The sequence below is a fragment of the Octopus bimaculoides genome, chromosome 12 (assembly GCF_046866305.1).
Source record: "Octopus bimaculoides isolate indiv1 chromosome 12, ASM4686630v1, whole genome shotgun sequence".
In the NCBI taxonomy this organism is placed as follows: Eukaryota; Metazoa; Mollusca; class Cephalopoda; order Octopoda; family Octopodidae; genus Octopus; species Octopus bimaculoides.
Window position 1 is genome coordinate 38,234,836 of NC_142939.1, and position 26,176 is coordinate 38,261,011.

Genomic DNA, 26,176 nt, shown 5'->3' on the forward strand with positions numbered 1-26,176 from the left:
GAGATTGTTGAGATGCTTGAACGGCGACACGTAGATCTGTGCTGCATCCAAGAAGTAAGATGGAGAGGAGGTTCTGCGAAGTTCCTCACAGGAAAAGAACACAGGTACAAGTTTTTCTGGGCAGGGAACACTGATGGAGTCGGGGGCGTAGGAATACTTCTAGCAGAGAAATGGGTTGATAAGGTAATCGAGGTAGTTAGCGTATGTGACAGAGTACTTAAGATTAGATTAGTGCTTCATCATAGGCTAGCTGCTGTCATCTCAGCCTATGCCCCTCAACCGGGGCTCCCGGATGGGCTGAAAGACCAATTCTATGACACCCTCTTGCAAACTACCTCGTCGACAAGAGACAGAGACCTTCTCTTTGTGGCTGGTGACTTCAATGGTCATGTCGGACGTCGTGCTGGAGGCTTCCATGGCATACGTGGAGGCTATGGCTTCGGTTCCCGCAACGAGGAGGGAACCAGACTGCTGGAGTTCTGTGATGCAACCGATCTTATGGTTTGCAATACCAACTTCAGGAAACCTGCCTGTCACCTAGTCACCTACCAATCCGGCAGACACTCTAGCCAAATCGACTACATCCTCGCCAGAACTAGAGAAAGAGGGAGGCTTATAAATGCCAAAACCCTCCCTGGTGAAGAATGTACACCCCAACACAGATTAGTAGTTAGCGACTTCGAGATCAAGGCAATATGGGTGCCCAGAAGTAGACCGGCCTGGGGGAGAAGGGTATGGAAACTTAAAGACCCTGCAAATGGACAGAGATTTAGAGACAAGTTACTTGAAGCATTTGACGAAATAGAAGGGGATATAGCATCATACAACGTGGAAGACAATTGGAGATTTCTGCGGAACAACCTGTTGAGAGCCACAGACCAGATCTGTGGCTGGTGTAAAGTCCCCTCTCGACCCAGAGTAACGTGGTGGTGGAACAAGGATGTAGACGGGGCTATTAGACAAAAGAAACAGGCTTGGAAGGACTGGAAGAACGGTGGTAGCAGGGAATTGTACCAATGTGCCAGAAGGGAGGCTAGGCGACAGGTTTATTTAGCCAGAGGGGAAGCAGATAAGAAAAGATTTGCCAATATTCTGCGCCGTGAGGACCAAAGACTCGAGGTATTTTGTGTTGCAAGACAGTGTAGGAGAGAGAATAGTGATGTTGTAGGAGAAAAATGTGTTCGCATGGATGATGGTACGCTTGCACTAAATGAGGCTGCAAAGAAAGAGGTCTGGAGATGCCATTACGATAGATTGCTTAATAAAGAGAATGAATGGGAGAAAGAGAGCCTGCCGTATGTCGACACAACAGAGGGACCAGATATCCGAGTTGACAGTACCAGGGTAGATAAAGCAATTAAGAGTATGAAGACAGGGAAAGCCCATCAGGAATCACTGCAGAGATGCTCAAAATATCTGGCAGTGTTGGCTACAGCCTAGTCAACCGTATTACGAACCAGGTGATACACGAAGGAGTCATACCCAATGACTGGTGTAGCAGCACCATAGTAAACTGCTACAAAGGTAAAGGTGACGCTTTAGATACTAATAATTACAGAGGCATCAAGTTGTTAGATCAGGTTATGAAAGTTACGGAGAGGGTGATAGCCCAACTAATTAGGGAGCAAATCAATTTAGATGAGATGCAGTTTGGGTTCGTGCCAGGTAAAAGCACCACTGATGCCATATTTCTAGTGAGACAGCTGCAGGAGAAATATCTAGCCAAGGATAAACCTCTGTACCTGGCCTTCGTTGACATGGAGAAAGCCTTTGACAGGGTCTCCCGACCCCTTATCTGGTGGTCAATGAGGAAACTTGGGATAGAAGAATGGTTAGTGAGAGCTGTGCGAGCCATGTACAGAGATGCTGTCAGTAAGGTGAAGGTTGGAAATGAGTACAGTAATGAATTCCGGGTAGAGGTAGGGGTCCACCAAGGTTCCGTCCTCAGCCCCCTCCTATTTATCATAGTCCTCCAGGCGATCACAGAGGAATTCAAGACAGGTTGCCCCTGGGAGCTCCTCTATGCTGATGACCTTGCACTAATTGCGCAGTCACTATCAGAACTAGAGGAGAAGTTTAAGGTGTGGAAGCAAGGACTAGAATTGAAGGGCCTTAGAGTCAACCTAGCAAAAACCAAAATCCTAATAAGTAGGAAGGTAGATAAAACACAAACCCCTTCAGGTAGATGGCACTGCTCAGTATGCAGTAAAGGAGTAGGTAGTAACTCTATAAGATGTACCCGGTGCAAGCTATGGACACATAAGAGGTGCAGCAATATCAAAGGCAGATTAACTACAAAGTTAGTTTTTGTATGTGGCAGATGTTCAGGTGCAACAAACACTGTAAACAAACAGGAAACAACTTCTATCTCATTCCAGGGAGAAAAACTAGAGGTAGTTGATAGCGTCCGCTATCTGGGTGACCAAGTTAGTAGTGGGGGTGGGTGCGCTGAAAGTGTAACTGCTAGAATAAGAATAGCCTGGGCCAAGTTTAGAGAGCTCTTACCTCTGCTGGCGACAAAGGGACTCTCACTCAGAGTAAAAGGCAGACTGTATGACCTATGTGTACGAACAGCCATGCTACATGGCAGTGAAACATGGGCTGTGACTGCTGAGGACATGCGTAAGCTCGCAAGAAAGGAAGCCAGTATGCTCCGCTGGATGTGTAATGTAAATGTGCATACCCGTCAGAGTGTAAGTATCTTGAGAGAAAAGCTGAACATAAGAAGCATCAGTAGTGGTGTGCAAGAGAGACGATTGCGCTGGTTTGGACATGTGGTGAGAATGAATGAGGATAGCTGCATGAAAAGTGCCACTCCCTAACAGTTGAGGGAACCCGTGGAAGAGGTAGGCCCAGGAAGACCTGGGCTGAGGTGGTGAGGCAAGACCTTCGAACATTGGGCCTCACCGAGGCGATGACTACTGACCGAGACCTTTGGAAATGTGCTGTGCGTGAGAAGACTCGGCAAGCCAAGTGAGATCGTTGCCAGGGCCCCTGGACTGTCTCTTGTGCGGGTGGCACATAAGATGTACCATCCTGAGCGTGACCGTTGCCAGTACCGCCTGACTGGCCTTGTAGGGTTTTCGGGCGAGATCGTTGCCAGTGCCCCTGGACTGGCTCTTGTGCGGGTGGCACATAAAAGACACCATTTCGAGCGGGTGACACGTAAAAGCACCCACTACACTCTCTGAGTGGTTGGCGTTAGGAAGGGCATCCAGCTGTAGAAACTCTGCCAAATCAGATTGGAGCCTGGTGTTGCCATCCGGTTTCACCAGTCAAATTGTCCAACCCATGCTAGCATGGAAAGCGGACGTTAAACGATGATGATGATGATGATGATGATTGATGGCATAACTACAGAGTTGTATCTCCCAACTTTGGAAGGTCATAACTTTCATAAAAATGAATATTTTTTAATGAAATTTTCTATGCATATATTATTTATTATGTAAATTCCAAATACACAAAAAATTTCGGTGAAAGTGTTTTGGAAGTGGGGTGGGGTACAATATTCGGAAATTCCACTTAAATTCCTCTTAACTTCCAGGAAAATGAATATTTTTTCATGAAATTTTGTACAAATGTACCTTGATGTATGTACATTTCAAGCATGTAGGAATTTTAAAGGAAACAACTGCAGGTTATTTTTGAGAAGTGTTCCCCACTCGGTGGTGTTTCAGAGCAAGTCGTCCATATTTGTTTCATTTTTCTCTATTATGTGCTTATGTGCATCCTTAGATTTCTAATGAAGTAATAGGCAGTGAAGAGAAGCAGTCATAAGAAAACTTTTAACTACCCCTATTCCTTTCTCTCCCCCTCTCTACCTCTTCCTCTCTCGCTGTCTCAAAAGCATACACGTGCAAGTACACAATCTTTCAGTAAAATATAACTCATGTTCGTCAATGTTTTGTAAATTTACCACGATTTTCACTAGGGTGTTAGGGATAGGGTTTTAGGGTCAGGGTTAGGGTTTAGAATGAATGTTACGGTTACGTTTTTAGGGTTAGGGTTAGGGTTTAGGGTTAGTGTTAGGATTAGGTTTAGGATTAGGGTTGGGTAATCGTGCGGGTGTTAATCTGAAAAATTACAGATATGTGAAAAGTACCGACCCTGCCATCTATTATAACTTTTGTTGTTCTGTTTAATATATACATAGATTATGCCTCCAAAGAAGAGAGTTTGCTGGGGAAAGACAGCAACCGGTTTAAAATGACAGCCACAGACTGCAGCAATTCACCATATTCCAGTAGCTACTTTGAACATAATGCAAAATGCTGCATCAACACCTTCTGCCCAATCTGATAGAATTCTGACAAAACTGTTTATCAACAGATCGACAGCAATTGCTTTATCACAAATTGCCATCCTAGCTCCTGTGAAAAGGGATTACCCTGCTATGTATAATCAGGGCAGCGCAAAAAGTTGTTTTGCACAAGCATTTCTATAGCCAATTACACGGATGAAATTTACGTATGCTTAATAATTTTACGCAAAACAGCCTTCAGACTTTCCCTATTAATTTCATCGTCTTTTGAATTATGAACATATTTACATCATAAGGGTTTTTTCGTTGTAAGGCTTTCTTTTTTAGTTGATTTTCAGCTAGCAAGACTTATCGTAGATGGCATAATGAGTCACACCCGGACAAGGTCGGGTTATACTGCTAGTATATATATAATATATATATTATATATATATATATATATATATATATATATATATATGATATATAATATATAATATAATATATATAATATATTATATATATATATGTGACACTTATTCAGTAGCCATGAAGAGATGTTGGCGTGGGCTCCCACCCCGGCATCCGAAACTCAGAGATTTATCATAGCTAAAAATAAAAAAAATAAAAAGGGGTTTGTATAATAGTGTATAGAGGAATATATTATTTAAAAGAGTTCCAACTCTGTCTGTTTTTTATGTTTTATTTATATTCTTATAAAATTAATGTGGGATATAGAATATGGGATATAGAATATGGGATATAGAATATGGGATATAGAATATGGGATATAGAATATGGGATATATAATATAAATAGTAAAATGAAATGAAGTATTGAATGTCTTATTGAATATATATATTGAATATTAAATATATTTAAGGACTAGTATACTTTCCTGCTTAATAGCAGTCAGCAAGGTCCCGTCTGACAGATGTACTGCAGTTGACTGGCTGTCCTTTTGTCTTTTATACACATTCCTTTGCAGCAGTAGGTGTTTGGCTATTTTTAGAGATGATGTGAAACCATTTTTCAATGTTTATTTTTAGAAATGATGACATTTGAGAGATTTTTTGTGTTTTAGTTATAGGGATAAGATTTTTAAACCCCAAGTAAGATTAATTTAATCATTGTTTGTTAAGAGTGAGTTTGAATTTCTTAATAAAATCCTTTTTTTTGTGTTTTCTCTCAATTTCATTCAGGTTGTAAAGTTTATGGAATGGAAATATAAAAGTTTTTCGACCACATGTTGCCAGATGGTTACTCTGGTATTTGGCGGAACTCTGGGTTTTTAACCTGTTGTTGATGCACACGTGAGCGTTCCGATAGTGCATTACCTGTCTGGCCAACATACAGTTCTTCACAATTTGGGCATTTGATGCAGTAGATTAGATTTCTACTTTTGCAGTTCATGTTCGCATTGGTGAATATTTTCTGTTTTTGTGTTCATATATGGGCCAGTATGAATTGATTGGCATGTACTGCATCGGCTATCATTGCATTTGGACACAGTGAATGTTTGATTTTTGTTGCTGAGGTCAAACCTTGCCTTTGTTAATAGCTTTTTCAAGTTTTTAGGTTGTCTCTTACTGAGAGTTATACTTTGATCTGTAATGATATTTCTCAAATCCTTACTTTGTGCAAGGATTGGTAGGTTTGCTTTAGCAATATTGAAGATGTTCTGGTGGCATGGGTTGTGTGTCACTATAAATGGTATGATTTGTTCTTGTTTTTCTCTTCTTTTCAGTGTCCTCAATTGTTGTATGGGTATTTTCGAGGCCCGCTGAATACCATTTTTTATGAGTAGTGACAGGTATTTTTGTTTGAGCAGAAATTCTTTCAGTTCCATCAGGCGCTGATTTCTGATCTTTAGATCCTCTACAATGGTACAGATTCTTCTGGCTAAGCAGTATGGGATGTTACGTTTTGTATGGGGTGGATGGCACGATTTAAAATTCAGGTATTGGTGTTTATCTGTGTGTTTATAATATATATCTGTGGTAATGGCGGTGTTCTTTTTAACTACCATTATATCTAGAAATGGGAGTTTGGTACTGCTCATCTCCTTTCTAAATTGGATGGATGGATGTAGGTTGTTCAGGAGGGTGTTGAATTCTTCCACAGTGTTTTGAGATTTTGTCCAGATTATAAAGCAATCGTCGAGGTATCTCTTCCATGCTTTTTCAATATACTTCCTAAATTCAGTGTTGTATCTCACTTCTATTTCCTGGTAGAGTTTTTGTTCTAAGTAATCCATCACCGAATTCGCATAAACAGGAGCAAACCTCGTTCCCATAGCCGTGCCTTTAATTTGGATATAGTTCTTTCCATTGAAGAAGAAAGTGTTGTTTTCCAGAATAAGTCTCACTGAGTCTAGTATAAATGTCACCGTGAATCTGTTGGGAATTGCTTCTCTATGTTTATCTACCCAGTACTTGATCGCCTTTATTCCTAAATCATGTGGGAAATTGGTGTATAGGCTTACTACATCAAAGCTTAGTAGGATTGAATTTGTTTCAGTGGTTTTGGGAAGATGGGATAGAAAGTCGATGTCATCCCGAATGAAGCTGGGTATGTAGGCACATAGTGGCTTCAAAAGAATGTCGATAAAATTGCTTACACGTTGAGTAGGGCATGCTGGGCCAGCTATAATTGGTCTAAGTTTTAAATCTTTTGGATATAGCACTTTTATGTATACACTTCCTTGTTCTTTTACTGCTTGTTGAATATCTTCTGACTTATGTATTTTAGGTAAGCCGTAAAAGTTACTGGGTTTTGGTTCGAAATTGGTGATGTAGTCTCTTTCGTTTTCAGTGAGTGAGTTGTAGTGTATAATGTAATAGATAAGTTTATAACGCTAGGAACTTTTAGTGGTGTGTTTGGGTAAACTGACCACTCATCACAATGATATCAAATTACAACCTTAATCTATATTTCAACGAGTGGTCTAGCTAAGAAATTATTTATGACCACTATAATCCCATCCAAAGCAACATCCTGTTCTCAACTCTATAGTATTTTATCTCTTTATCATTTATTCTACTTTATGTTTTTATTTCTTTCATTTCTTTTGTTACTTTATTCCAATTTTGCTAAATCTTATTTATATATGTATCTAACTTTATTATCCTTATTTTTACTTTTATTACTCTTGGTTTGACTTCTATTACTTTTATATTTTACTTTTTACTTTATTTTTTACCTTTGATCTTCTCTTTCTATCTTATACATGCTAGTTAAATATAAACTCAATCCAATCTATTATACACGCTAGTTAAATATAAACTCGATCCAATCTATTTAACGTTCACTCTATGCTGAATTGTAGTACAGTATGGGCAGATTTTTGAAATCCAACGAACCTTTATGCAGATATACCCTTTTAAAGGGATGTGAAAAACCTATTATAATGGGTAATACTAAGTGTACTTTTTCTTTAGTGATGTAATCTTTGGACTAGCACTGTTTGTGGTTGAAGATAGCTTTAAACCATCTTTTATATCAACAATATACCTATACTGATGTAATGACAGATTGTTAATAAAGCTTGAAAAACGTGTACCGCGATATCCTTTGTGTTCTGTTTATAATTTATGTTTCACACACACACACACATATAAATATATATATATATATATATATATATATATATATATATATACTAGCAGAGATACCCGGCCTTGCTCGGGATTAAAATGGCATAGATTTTTATTGCTTTACTTGTTTCAGTCATGTGACTGCGCCCATGGTGGAGCACCGCCGTTGGTCGAAGAAATCAACCACAAGATTTATTCTTTGTAAGCCTAGTACTCGTTGTGTCAGTGTCTTTTTACCTTCACACACGGATAGGAAAGCCTTCTTTTTTCTGTTAAGTGCTTATATGCTTCGTTATTAGACTATTTTCCTTAGTCACTGCACGGTGAATGCCATAAACTTTAATGTTATATAAAAATACCATTATTATTATTATTTACAGGATTGTAAGATACGGCATCGTATAACAAAACCATTTGCACCAAAAACATATATGAAGGAGATGTTTCTATGTGGCTTGCTTGTTTGTTGTACCTTGTTTATCATTTTGTCCATGTTCTTTTGCCACGTCATGTACCCAGTTATGTATCTATATGTACATGTAGATGAAGGTATGTACATACATGTACATATATATGCATATACTCATATATTGTTTATATATATATATAATTCGAAAATATGAAGTTTCATAACATTGTTTACAAAATAATAGCTGATCATTTGCGAAGGACCGTGTCTACAGTCAACAATGAAGATTTTTGCTCTGGTAACTACTGCTGTATCCCATGTTCACGCATGACCAGCTATATGTCGGTATGAGTAGAGCAACGGATTCAGCAAATTTGGAAATTAATTGTGGAGAAACAGAGAATATCGTTTATACTGTGTATCACTCAGTAAAAAGACGAAATTTAAAAAATCTATTATCTCTCTCTCTCTCTGTTTACACCGTCGCTAGAAGGGGACTGAACTCATGTTTGCAACTGGCTCCGACTTGAAAATTGTTAGAAGTTATGGTTTAAATTATGGTTTAAAATTGAAGTGTTAGGAAGCAACAAAAAACAAAAAAATAAAAAACAAATGGCCGATTCTGGGCATTTTCGACCATGAGGAATCCATTGGTGTGACTCTCAGATTGCTATCTTGTAAGGTGTGGATTTCTATAGATGCAACACACACACACACACACTCACAAACTCAGCTTTACAATATGTACTGATAATATATACATATGTAATATATATATATAATATGAGTGGCTGTGTGGTAAGTAGCTTGCTTACCAACCACATGGTTCCAGAGTCATTCCCACTGCATGGCGTCTTGCGCAAGTGTCTTCTCCTATAGCGTTGGGCCGACCAAGGCCTTGTGAGTGGATTTGGTAGACGGAAACTGAAGGAAGCCTGTCGTATGTATGTATATGTATATATGTATGTGTGTGTATATGTTTGGGTGTCTGTGTTTGTCCCCCCAACATCGCTTGACAACCGATGGTGGTGTGTTTACGTCCCCGTAACTTAGCAGTTTGGCAAAAGAGAACAATACAATAAGTACTAGGCTTACAAAGAATCAGTCCTGGGGTCGATTTACTCGACTAAAGGTGGTGCCCCAGCATAGCCACAGTCAAATGACTGAAACAGGTAAAAGAGTAAAAGAGTATATATATATATATATATAATTATATATATATTTGTTTTGCAAGATTTTTGATGTGAAATCGTGTGTTGAAACAGATGTTGTTGTACTTGGGGATGGTCACATTGCCAGTTTAGCCAATAAAAACACACGCACTGTATATTTGGTGTTAATTTGCTTCAGCTTTATATTATATTAATCTTAATCTTATTTCGGCCAGAGTTCTTTCGTCACACTTCTGTGAACTCATCAGTGGTCCTTTGTTTCCTTCTTTCTTATGTGTGTCTCACCTTGCTAACTATCAGCCATTTTGTATTTTGTATTCCTATTGTATGTGTCTACGCATGCGTGTCCTTCAATGTGTCTGTGTCTTTTGTAAGTGCATGTGTGTATGGGGAGTGTCTGTATCACCTATATTCTCTGTTAATACGTGTTCGTTTGTATTTGTTTTTATTTATTTATTTGTTCATGTGTGTGTGTGTTTTTTTTTGTTGTTTTTTTTGTGTTTAATTAAATTTTGTTAACGTATGTAATATTTAATTCCATTTGTTTATCTATGTATTGTATTATACTTTGTTCATATTATTATTGGTTTATGGGTAACATGTTTTCACATGCTGTGGTTTGTGGTTTGTTAGTGGTGTGTGTTAGTGTTCCATTCTAGTTTCCTATTCAGGCTAGGTTTCTCTTCTATTATGTGTGTAGCTTCAGTAATTTGTCTAAGTGCTGCATCACTGCTATGTGTAGATAAGATTTTAATTTCTATGTTGTTGATTGAGCCTCTATGTTCTTGCTCAGCGTGCTGGTACAGAATTGATGAGTTCTTCCCTTCCTTAAGTTCCCTCCAATGTTCGTTTGCTCGCTCCCCTATGCTCCTTGCTGTTTCGCCTACATATGCACTAGGAGCTAGTATAAAGGTCACCCTAAAAGGCCACACCTTTAAATTTAACAACAAATTATACGCCCAGGACGAGGGGGCAGCCATCGGTGTTAGTATCGCCGGTGATGTGGCCAATCTCTTCATGGTATGGTGGGACAGAAGGCTTAAGGAATGCCTGACACAGAACTCCATACTTGTGAATGTGTACTCTCGATATGTCGATGATATCAACTTAGTGGTAAAGACACCCCCACAAGAGAGTACCCCTGAAATAGAAATAGAAACTAAGACTATGGAGAGCATCCAGCAAATAGCTAACTCCATCCACCAGAGTATTAAAGTTACGATAGACTACCCTACTAAACACCCTAACCATAGATTACCTGTATTAGATACTGAACTCTGGCTAGAAACTAAGAACAATAAAACCAGAATTCTCCATTCACACTATACAAAACCTATGGCCTCCAAATACCTGATCCACCGGAACTCGGCTATTGCGGACAATGCCAAATTCAGCATATTGATGGCAGACCTCGTCAGAGTAATGCGAAATGTCTCCTGCATGTGCGACCCTACAGAATTAAAGAGACATATACAACATTTCGTCCACCGCATGCAGTTCTCAGGTTACAGCCATAAAGAAAGGATCAGGGTATACAAAGGAGCTATGAAAAAGTTTGAAACAATCAAACGCAACGATAGGAATGGGATTTGCCCACTCTATAGGAGCAAATCATGGAACACCATAGAAAGGACTAAGAAGAAAATAGGGAAGGCAAGCTCATGGTACGATAGCCACAAGTACCAGAGCGTCATGTTCGTCGACACCACCCCTAGAGGCGAACTGGCGTACCGCTTTAGAAGGGCCCTAGACAAACTTAAGCTAAGAATTAAGGTTGTTGAAAGGCCAGGCAACCCTATTAAATCCCTTATCAGTAGAACATACCCTTTCAGTAGAACCCCCTGCACTGATAGGAACTGTATCGTATGTAGATTTAGCCCACAAACGAACTGCAAAACCAGAAATGTGGTCTATAGTATAAGATGTACAGAGGGACGATGCAGAAATAAGACAATGACATATGTAGGCGAAACAGCAAGGAGCATAGGGGAGCGGGCAAACGAACATTGGAGGGAACTTAAGGAAGGGAAGAACTCATCAGTTCTGTACCAGCACGCTGAGCAAGAACATAGAGGCTCAATCAACAACATAGAAATTAAAATCTTATCTACACATAGCAGTGATGCAGCACTTAGACAAATTACTGAAGCTACACACATAATAGAAGAGAAACCTAGCCTGAATAGGAAACTAGAATGGAACACTAACACACACCACTAACAAACCACAAACCACAGCATGTGAAAACATGTTACCCATAAACCAATAATAATATGAACAAAGTATAATACAATACATAGATAAACAAATGGAATTAAATACTACATACGTTAACAAAATTTAATTAAACACAAAAAAAACAAAAAAAAACACACACACACACATGAACAAATAAATAAATAAAAACAAATACAAACGAACACGTATTAACAGAGAATATAGGTGATACAGACACTCCCCATACACACATGCATTTACAAAAGACACAGACACATTGAAGGACACGCGTGCGTAGACACATACAATAGGAATACAAAATACAAAATGGCTGATAGTTAGCAAGGGGAGACACACATAAGAAAGAAGGAAACAAAGGACCACTGATGAGGTCACAGAAGTGTGACGAAAGAACTCTGGCCGAAATAAGATTAAGATTAATGTAATATAAAGCTGAAGCAAATTAACACCAAATATACAGTGCGTGTGTTTTTATTGGCTAAACTGGCAATATGACCATCCCCAAGTACAACACTATATATATATATATATATATATATATATATATATATATATATAATATATAATATATATATATATATAACATATATAATAAATATATAATATATATATATATATATATATATATATATATATATATATAACATATATAATAAATATATAATATATATATATATATATATATATATATATATATAACATATATAATAAATATATAATATATATATATATATATATATATATATATATAACATATATAATAAATATATAATATATATATATATATATATATATATATAACATATATAATAAATATATAATATATATATATATATATAACATATATAATAAATATATAATATATATATATATATATATATATAACATATATAATAAATATATAATATATATATATATATATATATAACATATATAATAAATATATAATATATATATATATATATATATATATATATAACATATATAATAAATATATAATATATATATATATATATATATATATATAACATATATAATAAATATATAATATATATATATATATATATATATATATATATACATATTCTGTTGTGTCTGGGGAGAGTCATTTTCTTATCGTGCCTTAAAATTTAACACACTCACCGTAAAAATTTCCACTTATTATTTTTATTTTTAACAGTGAGTGTGTTAAATTTTAAGGCACGATAAGAAACTGACTCTCCCCAGACACAACAGAATATGCTTCAACACACAAAATCACATAAAAAATCTTGCAAACCAAATCCAAAAACGAAATATATATACATATATTATATATATATATATATATATATATATATATATATATATATATATATAATATATTTATTTATTTATGGGTTTCAACCAAGTGGTTGCGGTCATGCTGGAGCACCACCTTGACTTTCCGTCTTTATGCTGTGCTCTCTTCACGTTCCTTGCATGGCTCATTTCCTCCACCTGATATAGTCCAATCAAGAGTTTTGATGGCACATCTGGTGTATAAGAGAATTTGACATTGCTGCCCTAAACTGTGCCTCATTTCGAGCCATTGGTTCATCTGGTATCGTGGAGAGGAAAGCATCGAGTTTTGTTTTGAAGACCTCTATATCCATGTCTTGTAGGTCTCTCAAATGTTTTGGCAGGGCATTAAAGAGCTGAGGTCCTCTGAAACCGAGGCTGTTGCAGTACCTTGTTCTTATGTGAGATGCAGTGGACTGTACCCTTGGTACCATGCAGTGGCGACCTGTGCAGGAATTCATGTAGTACTTGATGCCAAAGTTTGGTACCAGCCCTTCTAGTATTTTCCATATGTATATTATTACATATCTCTCCTGCCTGCGCTCCAGGGAGTAGAGACCTAGTGCCTTCAGTCGCTCCCTGTAGTTCATCTGTTGGACTGTGGCGATCTTTTCTGTATAGTGACGCTGAATTGCTTCGAGTTCTGCTGTCCGCTTGACACTGTGTGGTGACCACAACTGAGAGCAATAGTCTAGGCGGCTCAGAACAAATGTCTTCCATAGAGTCAACATGACTTTTTGATCCCTTGTTTGGAATGTCCTCAGTATCCAACCCTGCCATTGGTCTGCACTTTGCTGTCAACTTGACGATGTGCATGTGAAATGATGCATCACTACACGTGTTGATGCCCAGGTCTCTTACTGTTTGTGGTTCTGGGATTGCAGTACCTCCAGGTCCTGTGTATGCCAGTTGGGAGGCACTTGTGGCTTTGTAGCGCAGTACTTGAAATTTTTTTGCATTGAACTGCATATTATTTTGCTCTGCCCATTTGTATATTGCATTTAGGTCATTCTGCAGGCTTATGATATCATCAGGATTCTTTATTGCCTGAGATAGTTTTGTGTCTTCAGCGTAGCTAGTGACAGTGGCTCTCTGAGTGACCATGGGCATGTCCAGAAGGGCCACTATGAACAGTAGTGGCCCCAGGACAGTTCCTTGCGGAACACCGCTCAATATTTGCATTTCCCTAGATAGTTCTCCATTGGCTGCAACTGTCTGACTTCTACCATTCAGGAAGTCATGCAGCCATTCTCCTAATTTACCAGCTATGCCAAGGTTTCGCAGCTTGTGACATATCAAGCCATGATCAACTTTGTCAAAGGCTTTTGCAAAGTCGAGATATATCGCATCAACATTTGAATGGTCAAGTAGCTGCTTCAGGACCCAGTCATAATGCTGCAAGAGCTGCGTGAGGCCGCTTCTACCTGGACGGAAACCATGCTGGGTCTCATTCAGCAAGTCATTTTCTTCTAGGAACACAATCAATCTCCTTCTGACAATTTGTTCCATGACTTTGCTAATATGTGAAATCTGCTCTGCTTCCACCTTTATGGATAGGGCATATGGTGCCTTCCTTCAGCTTTTTGTGAAGTTTACCACTTGCAAGGAAACTCTGGAAGAGTATCCGGAGTGGTCCCGCTAGTTCTTGTTTACACGACTTTAGGAAGACAGCTGGGAAACCATCGGGGCCAGTTGCCGAATTTGAGCTCATTTCGTTTATGGCAGCTATTACATCTTCCTCTTCAATGTCAATGTAGGTAATGGATGCAGTCTTTTTCTGCTGAGTGATATTGTCAAAGAAATCAGCTGGGTTCTTTATCTGCATGTGACTCAGAGAAGTGAAAACACTCTTGAATTGTGCACTGAGCACTTCACTTATCCATGTGGGGTCCACAGTCAGTGAGCCATTAGGCAGGAATAAGGGTACTATTATATATATATATATATATATATATATAATAAATATATATAATATATATCTATATATATAAAAATGAGAATGTGTGTCTGTCTGTGTGAATCCCTAAAACTCGAGAACTACGCAACCAATTTCATTCAAATTTTACACATGCCTTACTTAGGGTTCCAGTTGTGTTTTAGTCAAAAAAAATTTTAACTTCTTGCAGAGTTCAAGCCCACGGCAACATAATATCTCCTCCATTATTTAAGTATTACGTGTCAAAAGTGAAACAAAAACACTCATGTCAAATACTTTCACTTTAAAAATGAAACTATTCTACTAACTGAAACAATCACATTTCGATACTGTAATGACAGATACTTTCAGAGAGAGAGAGAAAGAGAGAAAGAGAGAGATGTATATGTATACATATAGATGTATATGTACACGTTATTCCACTAACTGAAACAATCACATTTCGATACTGTAATGACAGATACTTTCAGAGAGAGAGAGAAAGAGATAAAGAGTGAAAGAGAGAGAGAGAGAAAGAGAGATGTATATGTATACATATACATGTATATGTACACATATATGCATAGATATATATATAGATATAGATCTATATGCATACATGTCTATGTATACATATGTGTAGATGTATATATATATATATATATAGATAGATGTACATGTAATATGTACACATACATACATATATATACATGCATACAGATATCTATACATATATACACCCATCACACGCAAACACATGCACACAAACACACACATTAGTCATTTGTTTTCTTATCCAAAACTACGTCAAAAGTACTGAACGGATCTTTATGAAATTTGGAAATTACATTCTATGTATAACGGCCATAACTCCCATGAAAATTCATATATTTTTGATGTTGATGAAATTTTAACCCGAACATAACAGATGAGCATTATTTGTAATTCAACGGTACAACAGTGTAAGACTACCCTTTCAGATATACTTACATTGTGATTTCTGCAATGTGGTGCATAAATTGTCAAGTAAATGAGACGCATCTTTGCCTCCACTGATTCACTTGCAAAGTGTTGAGTAAAATTATTTCGTTGCAGACCTCCTTTGGGGTCTTTTTATTATCACTGCGACACACATAGTCCCCAGTTGGTAACATTGATTTCAAGGCCCTCCTAGATGAGAGACTGGCATTCCACTTAATGTCTATGTTCCATGCTGGCATGGATTGGAGAGTTATTAATGTAGAAATATGATATCGTAGCTACTAACAGTTGAGGGTTGCGTAGTCTAGACGGCGTTTTTAGATTTCATTATTCTCTTTAACCCGGGCAAACCGGGTATTTCTGCTAGTCTTCTATATACATGAGAATGTGTCTGTCTGTCTGTCTGTGTGTGTGTGTGTGAATCTCTAAAACTTGAGAACAACGCAACCAATTTCATTCAAATTTTACAGATGCCTTACTTAGGATTCCAGTTGTGTTTTAGTAAAAAAGAATTTTTAACTTCTTGCAGAGTTCGAGCCCACGGCAACATAATATCTCCTCCAAAAGTGAAACAAAAACACTCATGTCAAATACTTTCACTTTAAAAATGAAACTATTTCACTAACTAAAACAATCACATTTCGATACTGTAATGACAGATACTTTCAGAGAGAGAGAGAGAGAGAGAGAGAGATATATGTATACATATAGATGTATATGTACACGTTATTCCACTAACTGAAACAATCACATTTCGATACTGTAATGACAGATACTTTCAGAGAGAGAGAAAGAGATAAAGAGTGAAAGAGAGAGAGAGCGATGTATATGTATACATATAGATGTATATGTACACGTATATGTATATATATATATATATATATATATAGATAGATATAGATCTATATGCATACATGTATATGTATACATATGTGTAGATGTATATATATATATATAGATGTACATGTAATATGTATGCATATATACATATATATACATGCATACAGATATCTATACATATATACAACCATCACACACATACACATGCACACAAACACACACATTAGTCATTTGTTTTCTTATCCAAAACTACGTCAAAAGTACTGAATGGATCTTTATGAAATTTGGAAATTATATTCTTTGCATAACGGCCATAACTCCCATGAAAATTCATATATTTTTGATGTTGATGAAATTTTAACCCGAACATAACAGATGAGCATTATTTGTAATTCAACGGTACAACAGTGTAAGACTATCCTTTCAGATATACTTACATTGTGATTTCTGCAATGTGGTGCATAAATTGTCAAGTAAATGAGACGCATCTTTGCCTCCACTGATTCACTTGCAAAGTGTTGAGTAAAATTATTTCATTGCAGACCTCCTTTGAGTCTTTTTATTATCACTGCGACACACATAGTCCCCAGTTGGTAACATTGATTTCAAGGCTCTCCCAGATGAGAGACTGGTTGTTCTAAGACATTTATCGATTGTAAATTTTGTCTGCACAGTTACCTATCGGTATAGTGGCCATTTGCAAACTCCAGAGGCGACACTTTCATTTCCCTTTACTCCAAACGTCACACGTTCTTATTTCAATTGGGTCATGCCCTTCCAATTGCTATAGATCCGTAATGCATCTTACAGCTGTGCCTGTCACCTGTATGGTGAGGAATCCTACATATATTGGGAATGTGTGTGTGTGTGTGTGTGTGTGTGTGTGTGTGTGTGTCTGTCTGTGTGAATCCCTAACCCGGGCAACGCCGGGTATTTCTGCTAGTATATAATAAATATATATATATATATATATATATATATATATATATATATATATATATAAGCAACGTTAAATCTCTGAACGAGGTATTAACAGTAACTACACGACAAGGTGAAGTATATTTGCCACTTAAATGTGGCTGACCCCTAAGGGTGGATGTTACTGTTGCTTTTAACCCCAGGAGAACATCTCCTCCAGCTGGCTATCGACACACATCTGTGTCCTGTCTGTATTTGCAAAGGGAAGTCATCCTTCCCATCTTGATCTGCGATACATACAGACTTGAGTTTCTGGGTATTTTCCCGTCCTCAGCGTACGACAATCGCCGACCTTCGATGAAATCTTTATTATGATCATTAAGATCTATATACAGAAAGGACAATACAGGACAAATATTACAAAAAAGTTAAAATGAGTTCGAATGACGATGAAATTTAAATAAATAATTATATATAGATAACTTTATACAAGAACTTTAAAATACGACTTAAATAAAAAGATACAGAAAAAAAAAATGAAAAGTGGATGAAAAGTTTAAATGATCGAACCTGGCAACCAACAAGGCCCAGCAGCTAATTTTTCCTTTTATCGATGATTAAGCTGGGTTCCTGACACCCACCTTTCTCATCACATCCTTCCATCGTTTTTCGTATTCTTTCAGCCGCAGAGTCTTCCTCTCCAACCCTATCTTGCTTTTCAGATGATATCTGAAGTATGTTAGCAAACCGGGGCCAGAGACGAAGGACCCTGTTACTGATCCTTCCATTCTAGTTCTCCAAACACACTCTTTCAATACTGCAACCGTACAGTAAAAACATGCCTCACCTTCCTTTGAAAGTCCAGTTGGCGGTATCATCTTTATGGATTCAGCCGATAGCTGTATTGTCCCAGATGTGACAACATGTGCTCTACGTAAATTATCAAACTTGAAAGTTCCCGACAATGTACAAAAGCGTGCTGGACAGTTTCCCTGTCCAACCCACATCTTGGACATGTCGGTAGCACTGCCATTCCATGCCGAGATAACTTATCACGAACAGGTAAAGTGTTCCTGTAACACTGCCAAGCCAGAGATCTTTGGTAATTATCCAAATACCCCGGCTTGAAGGTTTTCTTGAACAGGCTGGTAAGTTGGTTCTCATTGAACCCCAGAGCCCCTCCTAGGACGTCATCATTTTTTGCCTTTACCAGCCCTCTATACAATGCCGAGGTGGTATTTCCGCAGCCAGCTTTGCCCGCCTCGTGGATTAGCCTGAGTGCCTGTCTGCACTCCTTCTGCACATCATTAGCCAAGGCATCCCTAACGGTTCCTGGCAGCACACGGAGCGCCTCACAAGTAGCTTTCCCCACTTCCACAAAACGCGGAAGAAGAGTCGTTCCAGCTTGTTTAGCCAAAGATCGGGGCAAGGCAGCACGGACAGGCGGTAGGTGATTACCGATGCTATAAACACCTGCACCACCTCTGCTCTGCCCTTCAAGATCACTTCCATGCTAAGGCCTCCACCTTTTCCACTACCTCGCTCCAATTCTTCTCCGTCTGGGAGTCCGACCCTAGCCAAACTCCAAGCAACTTAACAAGACCATCCATCCAGTGTCCGACGACGCTGGACGATATCGGCTTGTTCCTCCAGGTGCCGAGGCGCAAATTGACCGACTTATCCTTGTTAACTTTTGCTCCCGCCACCGCTTCGTATCGTCGGAGAGCAACTTCTACACGAGGTAGTTGTGCTTGGTTAGACACGATGAGGGTGACGTCGTCTGCGTAAGCACAAGAGAACCTACCGCATCCAATCTCATCTGGGTTGCCACCTAACTTCTCCAGTCTCTGCAGTAATGGTTCCAGGGCTAAAAGATACAGAATCGGGGACAAGGGACACCCTTGATGAACTGAACACTCGATCAAAAACGGCTCCGTTAGGTAACCGTTTACCTGGACGGTGGACTTGATGCCGCTGTGCATAGCGGAGACCCAGCCGCAAAAGCCAGGGCCCAGCCCAGACGCTTCGAGGGCAGCCTCCAGATACTGGTGGTCTACCCTATCGAATGCTTTACTTTGGTCTAAATGGACCAATGCCCTTCCCTTGTCGGGTATTTTCCCTACCCTGTCTAAGGTGTAGCGGAGAAGGTGAAGATTGTCTTGGATCGACCTGCCTGGAATTGCACAAGTCTGTGCCTTCCCAACAAGCTTCTCCACGACAGCCGTCAACCTTTTTGCTAAAACCTTGGCCAAAATCTTTAACTCTACGTTAAGTAGAGTTATGGGCCTGTAGTTACTAATGTCATCTGCCTTGCTTGGGTCCTTCTGGATCAGCATCACAACTCCCCGGCTCACAGAACTGGGAATTCTCCCATTCTGCTGCCAGTTTGCATAGACGCCAGCCAGAACGTCGCCAAACAAGTCCGGCATTGAACGATAAAACTCGTAGGGCAGACCATCCAGTCCCGGAGACTTTTCCCCAGCGCACTCAGCCAGTACCCCTCTTACCTCCACGGGAGTGATCGGGCCTTCAAGCACCCTGCTTCACGTGTCGAGAGTCGAGGCCCGCCAGCCAGGAAGTCCTTTAAGGCCTCCCCACGTTCGAGCGGACCACTCTCCCCGAACAACCGAGCGAAATGCTGGTGAAAAGCCTTTTGCATCTCCTCCTGTCCATAGATCCTGCGTCCTCGTTCATTGGTTAAAGACTTAATACAGGACTTCTTGCCCTTCTGACACTCCTCACGACGTGCCCATCTGGCTACGTTAATTCCTTCTCGCTTCCCTGCACGTAATTTAGCTCTGACTCTGCAACCTTCGTGCTTGGCATTGAGGTGACGATATAAGACCGTTCTCGCCACTAACACTCTAGATGCGGAGCCAGATTCCAAAGCCTTGTCTAAGTTCTTAACTAATTCACCTTCTACCCTAGACCTATCTAAACTTAGCTGTTTGCTAAATCTGATGGACTCTAAACGAATGGCTCTTTTGAGGGCGTGCCACCATCTATTATTTACGATGGTGCCACATAATGCTCTCTGAACTAACTCCTTAATGCGGGTACGGAATGCTTCACAAGTCAAAATAGACTTGTTCATTTTCCAATACCCGGGTCCCCGTCTATGACACTTTTCTACATGCACCTCACACGTCACAAGCTTGTGATCAGTGTAAGGTACAATACAAAATTGTGGACAGCTAATGGTATCCTTATCTAGGTCCTTCACGAATACTCTATCTAAGTACAATCTGCGTGAGCCATCGTTATTACTCCAAGTCCACTGTGGAACACTTGGCTCACTCAGTCGGTAATGGTCTACTAGGTTATAGCTTTCTAGTAGCCCCTTGAGGCAAGGACTCCCCTTCCTATCAGCCGAGCCAACACTATCGACCCGTGCATCGAGAATAGTGTTGATGTCCCCTACCATTACTACCGTTTTTGACGTCACCAGAAAGTGCTCCAGATTTCGTTAAAAACCCGTCTGCCTACGATCCATAGGAGCGTAGACAGCTACCAACCTGAAGGACTGTTTACTCACATGAGTCACATCCAAGACAACCAGCCTACCTTCTGGGTCCAGAAAGACAGTACTAACCTGTAAGTCCAAGTTCTTCCTGATAAGGACTGCCATGCCTGCACCTCCTCCTTGGCTAGGAGAAATAATTTTCTCGTAACCATTCAGAAGAGGTGAGAACGCTTGAGGTCCCTTCATCTTGGACTCGGTTACAATAGCAACATCTATTCTATGTGTTGTGAGGTCGTTCAGGAAACAAGCCTGTTTCCATTTCGATCCCATTCCACATACATTTAAACAGCCTATCTTAATCATTGAGAAAAGAAAGGCATTTACTTACGGTTGTGAGAGGGAGCATGACAGTTTGTGTCCGCCTGCTTCCTCCACACTCCCCTTAGCTGCTGGGCTTTTCACCGGCGTTGCCACCGGGCTCTGGGTTGGTGTGGCTGCCGGACTAATAACCAGCTTTCTAGATATCACCTCGTAGGTGACATCTTTAATTAAGTCTTCTTTCACTACTTCTTGGAGTAGTTTTTCTTTCCACTCCTGTTCGCCAATTTTCGCGTACCTCACTTCGCTGTCATTAACTTTGAATGTTTTAATTCGGTGGTGCGCCTTGATGAGGCGAACCACCTTCTCATTTTTTGCATTGAAAGCCACGATTTTGTCTGTGTTTTTAATTCCTTTTAATGTTGGTGGGTGGGGGATGGCAAAATGTTGTCCTATCAACGTAGTGCCAGCAGGGTAGGATTGGGGAGTCTTTTTTTTTTTGTTCGTCAGCATTATTAATTTTTTTTTTGTTTGGGGTGGGGAGTCCGGGGTATTAGATTTTTTTCCTTTTATGTGTGATAGTCGTGAAATCCATTTCATTTTCATTTGTTTGGTTTTTTTTCCTCCTCTTATTCGTTTTTATTTTGTTTTTCATTCTTTTTTTTTCTCCTCCTTTTGGTTTTCGATTTGTTTTTTTTCCGGGTTTTCTTTGCTTGTTGTTGTGTTGTCTGGCTCGTTGCTGTCTGTGTTTATCACATCGTTTGTTTTGGGGGGTGGGCATTAGCCATTTTATTTTTCTTTGTGCAGACGGATCAAACGTGGCCCTTCTGCCCACATTTAAAGCATCTTGGCCTACGTCCCTCTACCGATACACGAATAGTATGCCCCTCCCCCACGAAGACTCTATCTGGTAAATTTTCTAGGGTCAAATTGTCGGCTTGAATGACCAACTCAAGACTGACCTTTCCAATGCGTCGCCTGCTTCTGTCTCATGCTCAATATCGACAGTTTTCCCTCCACGTCATAAATTACAGCAGTTGCGAACTCACATTAACAAGGGTTGCAACAATAATGACGTCAAAGGCAAGCTTCGATGCGAAAGATATTTCTTTGCAAATATACATAACTTTTTCCAGTGAAACTATTCACTGATCTCGAAAAAGTGAAAACAAGCAACGTTAAATCTCTGAACGAGGTATTAACAGTAACTGCACGACAAGGTGAAGTATATTTGCCACTTAAATGTGGCTGACCCCTAAGGGTGGATGTTACTGTTGCTTTTAGCCCCAGGAGAACATCTCCTCCAGCTTGCTATCGACACACATCTGTGTCCTGTCTGTATTTGCAAAGGGAAGTCATCCTTCCCATCTTGATCTGTGATACGTATGGACTTGAGTTTCTGGGTATTTTCCAGTACTCACCGTACGACAATCGCCGACCTTCGATGCGAAAGACATTCCTTTGCAAATATATATAACTTTTTCCAGTAAAATTATTCACTGATCTCGAAAAAGTGAAAACAAGCAATATTAAATCTCTGAACGAGGTATTAACAGAAACTGCACGACAAGGTGAAGTATATTTGCCACTTAACTGTGGCTGACCCCTAAGGGTAGATGTTACTGTTGCTTTTAGCCCCAGGAGAACATCTCCTCCAGCTGGCTGTCGACACTGTTAATACCTCGTTCAGAAATTTAACATTGCTTGTTTTCACTTTTTCGAGATCAGTGAATAATTTCACTGGAAAAAGTGAGATTTAACGGAGAAACGGTTAGTGGATATAGTAATGCATATAGTGGTATAAGAATAGAGTTAGGTAAATGACTCATTATATAATCTCCACATAATTAAATCAATGGCTAACTAGCCCAATTGACTTGCTTCTTCTTGTGTTTGTTTCTCCATTCTCCACATAATTATATACATATACATAACATGTGCTCCCGAGTTCTGTAAGCAACAATCTTGAATGAACTGGCTGCTGGCTAAGACATACTTATAACTCCCATGTCCCTTACCCACTCCGATATGACCTACAAGTTTAAACAGATGCAATTTCCCATCAAACTCTGCTTTCCCATGACAATCAACAAGGCGCAGAGACAATCAGTGCAAGCGGTTGGTTTGAATCTGACAGATCAAGTATTCTCACACGCACAACTGTATGTAGGCTGTCCCCTTGGTCTTTCTATTTGTGCACCCGAGGGAAGGACGAAGAATGTTGTCTACCAAGAGGCACTCCAATGATAACAATGGCAACTTCAACTGCTCCAATTTCAACTCCGCAATTTTTTCATCATCCTGCCAGCCCACGTAAGTCCAGTCTTGCTTTGATCTCCTTACTAACTCACCATGACATTCTTTTTTTTCTACAAAGATCCGTCGCCCAAACACCACTTCGTATCCACTTCTTCCTCTTTTTTATGTCTTTGTTTCTCTCTTCGTGTCGTTCTCTGACCGGGTGAAACCGGGCTTAGCTGCTAGCATATATATATATCATATATATATATAATATATATATATATGATATATATATATGATATATATATATATATATATATATATATATATATATGTATATATAAAATAAATAGTTTTAGGGAAAATAACCAAGTTTCAAGAACTCATCGATGAAAATCTACTATCACATATAAAAAAATTAACAATTAAAAGGACAATAAATGAGTATAATATAAAGCAAAGTAAATATCATAAGATAAATATAATAAAATGATTACACGTGTTTCATAACTAATTTTCAAAAAAAAGGAAATTTAAATCGATTAAAATCAATTGAAATTATCAAAAATTAAATTCTATTCAAAAATATAGCTAATCGTCAGATCTTAAGTAGAACAATAATTAGATATATATATCTCAACCAACAATAAGTACCAAATGAATTAATATGAAATACTTATTTTATAAAGATAGAAAAATTATTAAAAATATCAAAATAATAACCATTCAATAATCCTCCCTTCCTCCATTATAATAACATGTATATTGTATACAAAAAACAGCTTACATAAATTATCATTGTTTTAAATTATCTTTGTTTTTAAATACAATTTGAACAAAGTTTAAGTTTAAAATAATATTGACGATAAAATTAGTACATATTTAACCGGTGTAATAGTTAAAGCTATACTATTTGAAGCTAAAAACGTTTATTTAATTATCATTAAAAATCAATTGAATAATAGAAAAATACAACATAAAAAGAACAAAATCTATAGCTATCTTATAAAACATATTAATAAAATTTAAATTCTAATATATAATAATAAATTAATAATAAGATTAAGAGTCGTAAATTAAATAATATAATATTATGAAATAAGCTAAAATACTACTATTGATTTAGTCTTATAAAAACGTAGTGTCATTAATATATAAAACCTTAAACTTCCTTAAATATTAACCTACCAATAAAAATAAAACTACTATATATATACATAAATATATATCTACACATACACACATGTACCTACCTAAACATACATATAAATACAAATACACTCATACCCACATATAAATAAAGAATATTATATATAAAAATACACACTCCCACTCACCCTCCCATACTCTCAAATATACATATTATATAGATTCACATATACATACATATATACATATATATAAAAATATAAAATATATACACTCATATGTATACTCTAGTTTATACACACAAAAAATATACATATGTATACTCAAATGCACATACATATATATACACAAAATACACACACACACACAAACTCATATACATACATAAATATATATATATATATATATATATATATATATATATATATATATATATATATATAAAAGAATATATAAATATACCCTAATACTCACTTAGAAAAACATATAAACACATAAAATATACACACATATATACACCCTAGAATTACTTTAAAAGACCATAAAGATAATTTTTATTCTGACCCTAAAGTTAGGCTTATTTGTCCTTGTAAGTCAGATCTAGGTAAATTAAGTAAAATAATTTTAGATAAATATATTAATAAATTAAATGGAATTAATTATCTTAAATTATGGAATAGTACAGTAGATACTTTAAATTGGTTTAATAATATTAATGATAAAAATAGGTATAAATTTATTCAAATTGATATTGATAATTACTATTCTTCCATAAATGAAATTGTACTAAATAAGGCCCTAATTTTTGCTATGAAGAAAGTAGGTATGACTTCCGATGAATTAAATGTAGTTAAAATGGCTAGGAAATCATTGATTAAATATGATAATAAATTGTGGGCTAGAAAAGATACTAGAGATTATTTCGATATACCAATGGGGGCACCTGATTCAGCACAGGTAACTGATTTAGTAGGTATATATTTATTATCTGAACTTGAACTTGAAAACTTAAAATTGAAGGGTGGTTTATATAGGGATGACCTTTTATTACTTACTAAAAATTGCACTAATAGAAAACTAGAATTATATAAGAAGAGAATATATAGTTTTTTTTAAAAGAAATGGTTTAAAGATTACTATTTATAATGAGTATTTTAACGTTAATTATTTAGATGCTAATTTTAATTTATCTACTGGTAATACCCAACCTTACCATAAGATTAATGAAAATATTAAATACATTCATGCTAAAAGCAATCACCCACCCTCAATTAAAAAATCCTTAACATTTACTATAGGTAAGAGAATATCTTTACTATCTTCTAATATAGAGATTTTTGAAAAACATGCACCTTATTATAATAAAGCCCTTC

At 37.7% G+C, this 26,176-nt stretch overlaps 2 protein-coding genes across 15 annotated transcripts in view; both read right to left on the bottom strand.

Annotated features, from left to right (window-relative positions):
* Positions 1-26,176, bottom strand: part of LOC106879092 (alpha- and gamma-adaptin-binding protein p34) — a 209,338-nt gene that overhangs the window by 144,766 nt on the left and 38,396 nt on the right. The gene's annotated exons all lie outside the window — the stretch shown is intronic.
* Positions 5,513-7,089, bottom strand: LOC149133077 (uncharacterized). Its single transcript, XM_089360927.1, has one exon. It carries the CDS (start codon positions 6,537-6,539, stop codon positions 5,640-5,642), a length of 900 nt encoding a protein of 299 aa, XP_089217053.1. The 5' UTR covers positions 6,540-7,089; the 3' UTR covers positions 5,513-5,639.

Coding starts and splice junctions, on each gene's coding strand:
- LOC149133077 (XM_089360927.1), bottom strand. CDS start 6,539: ATGGGAACGAGGTTTGCTCCTGTTTATGCGAATTCGGTGATGGATTAC.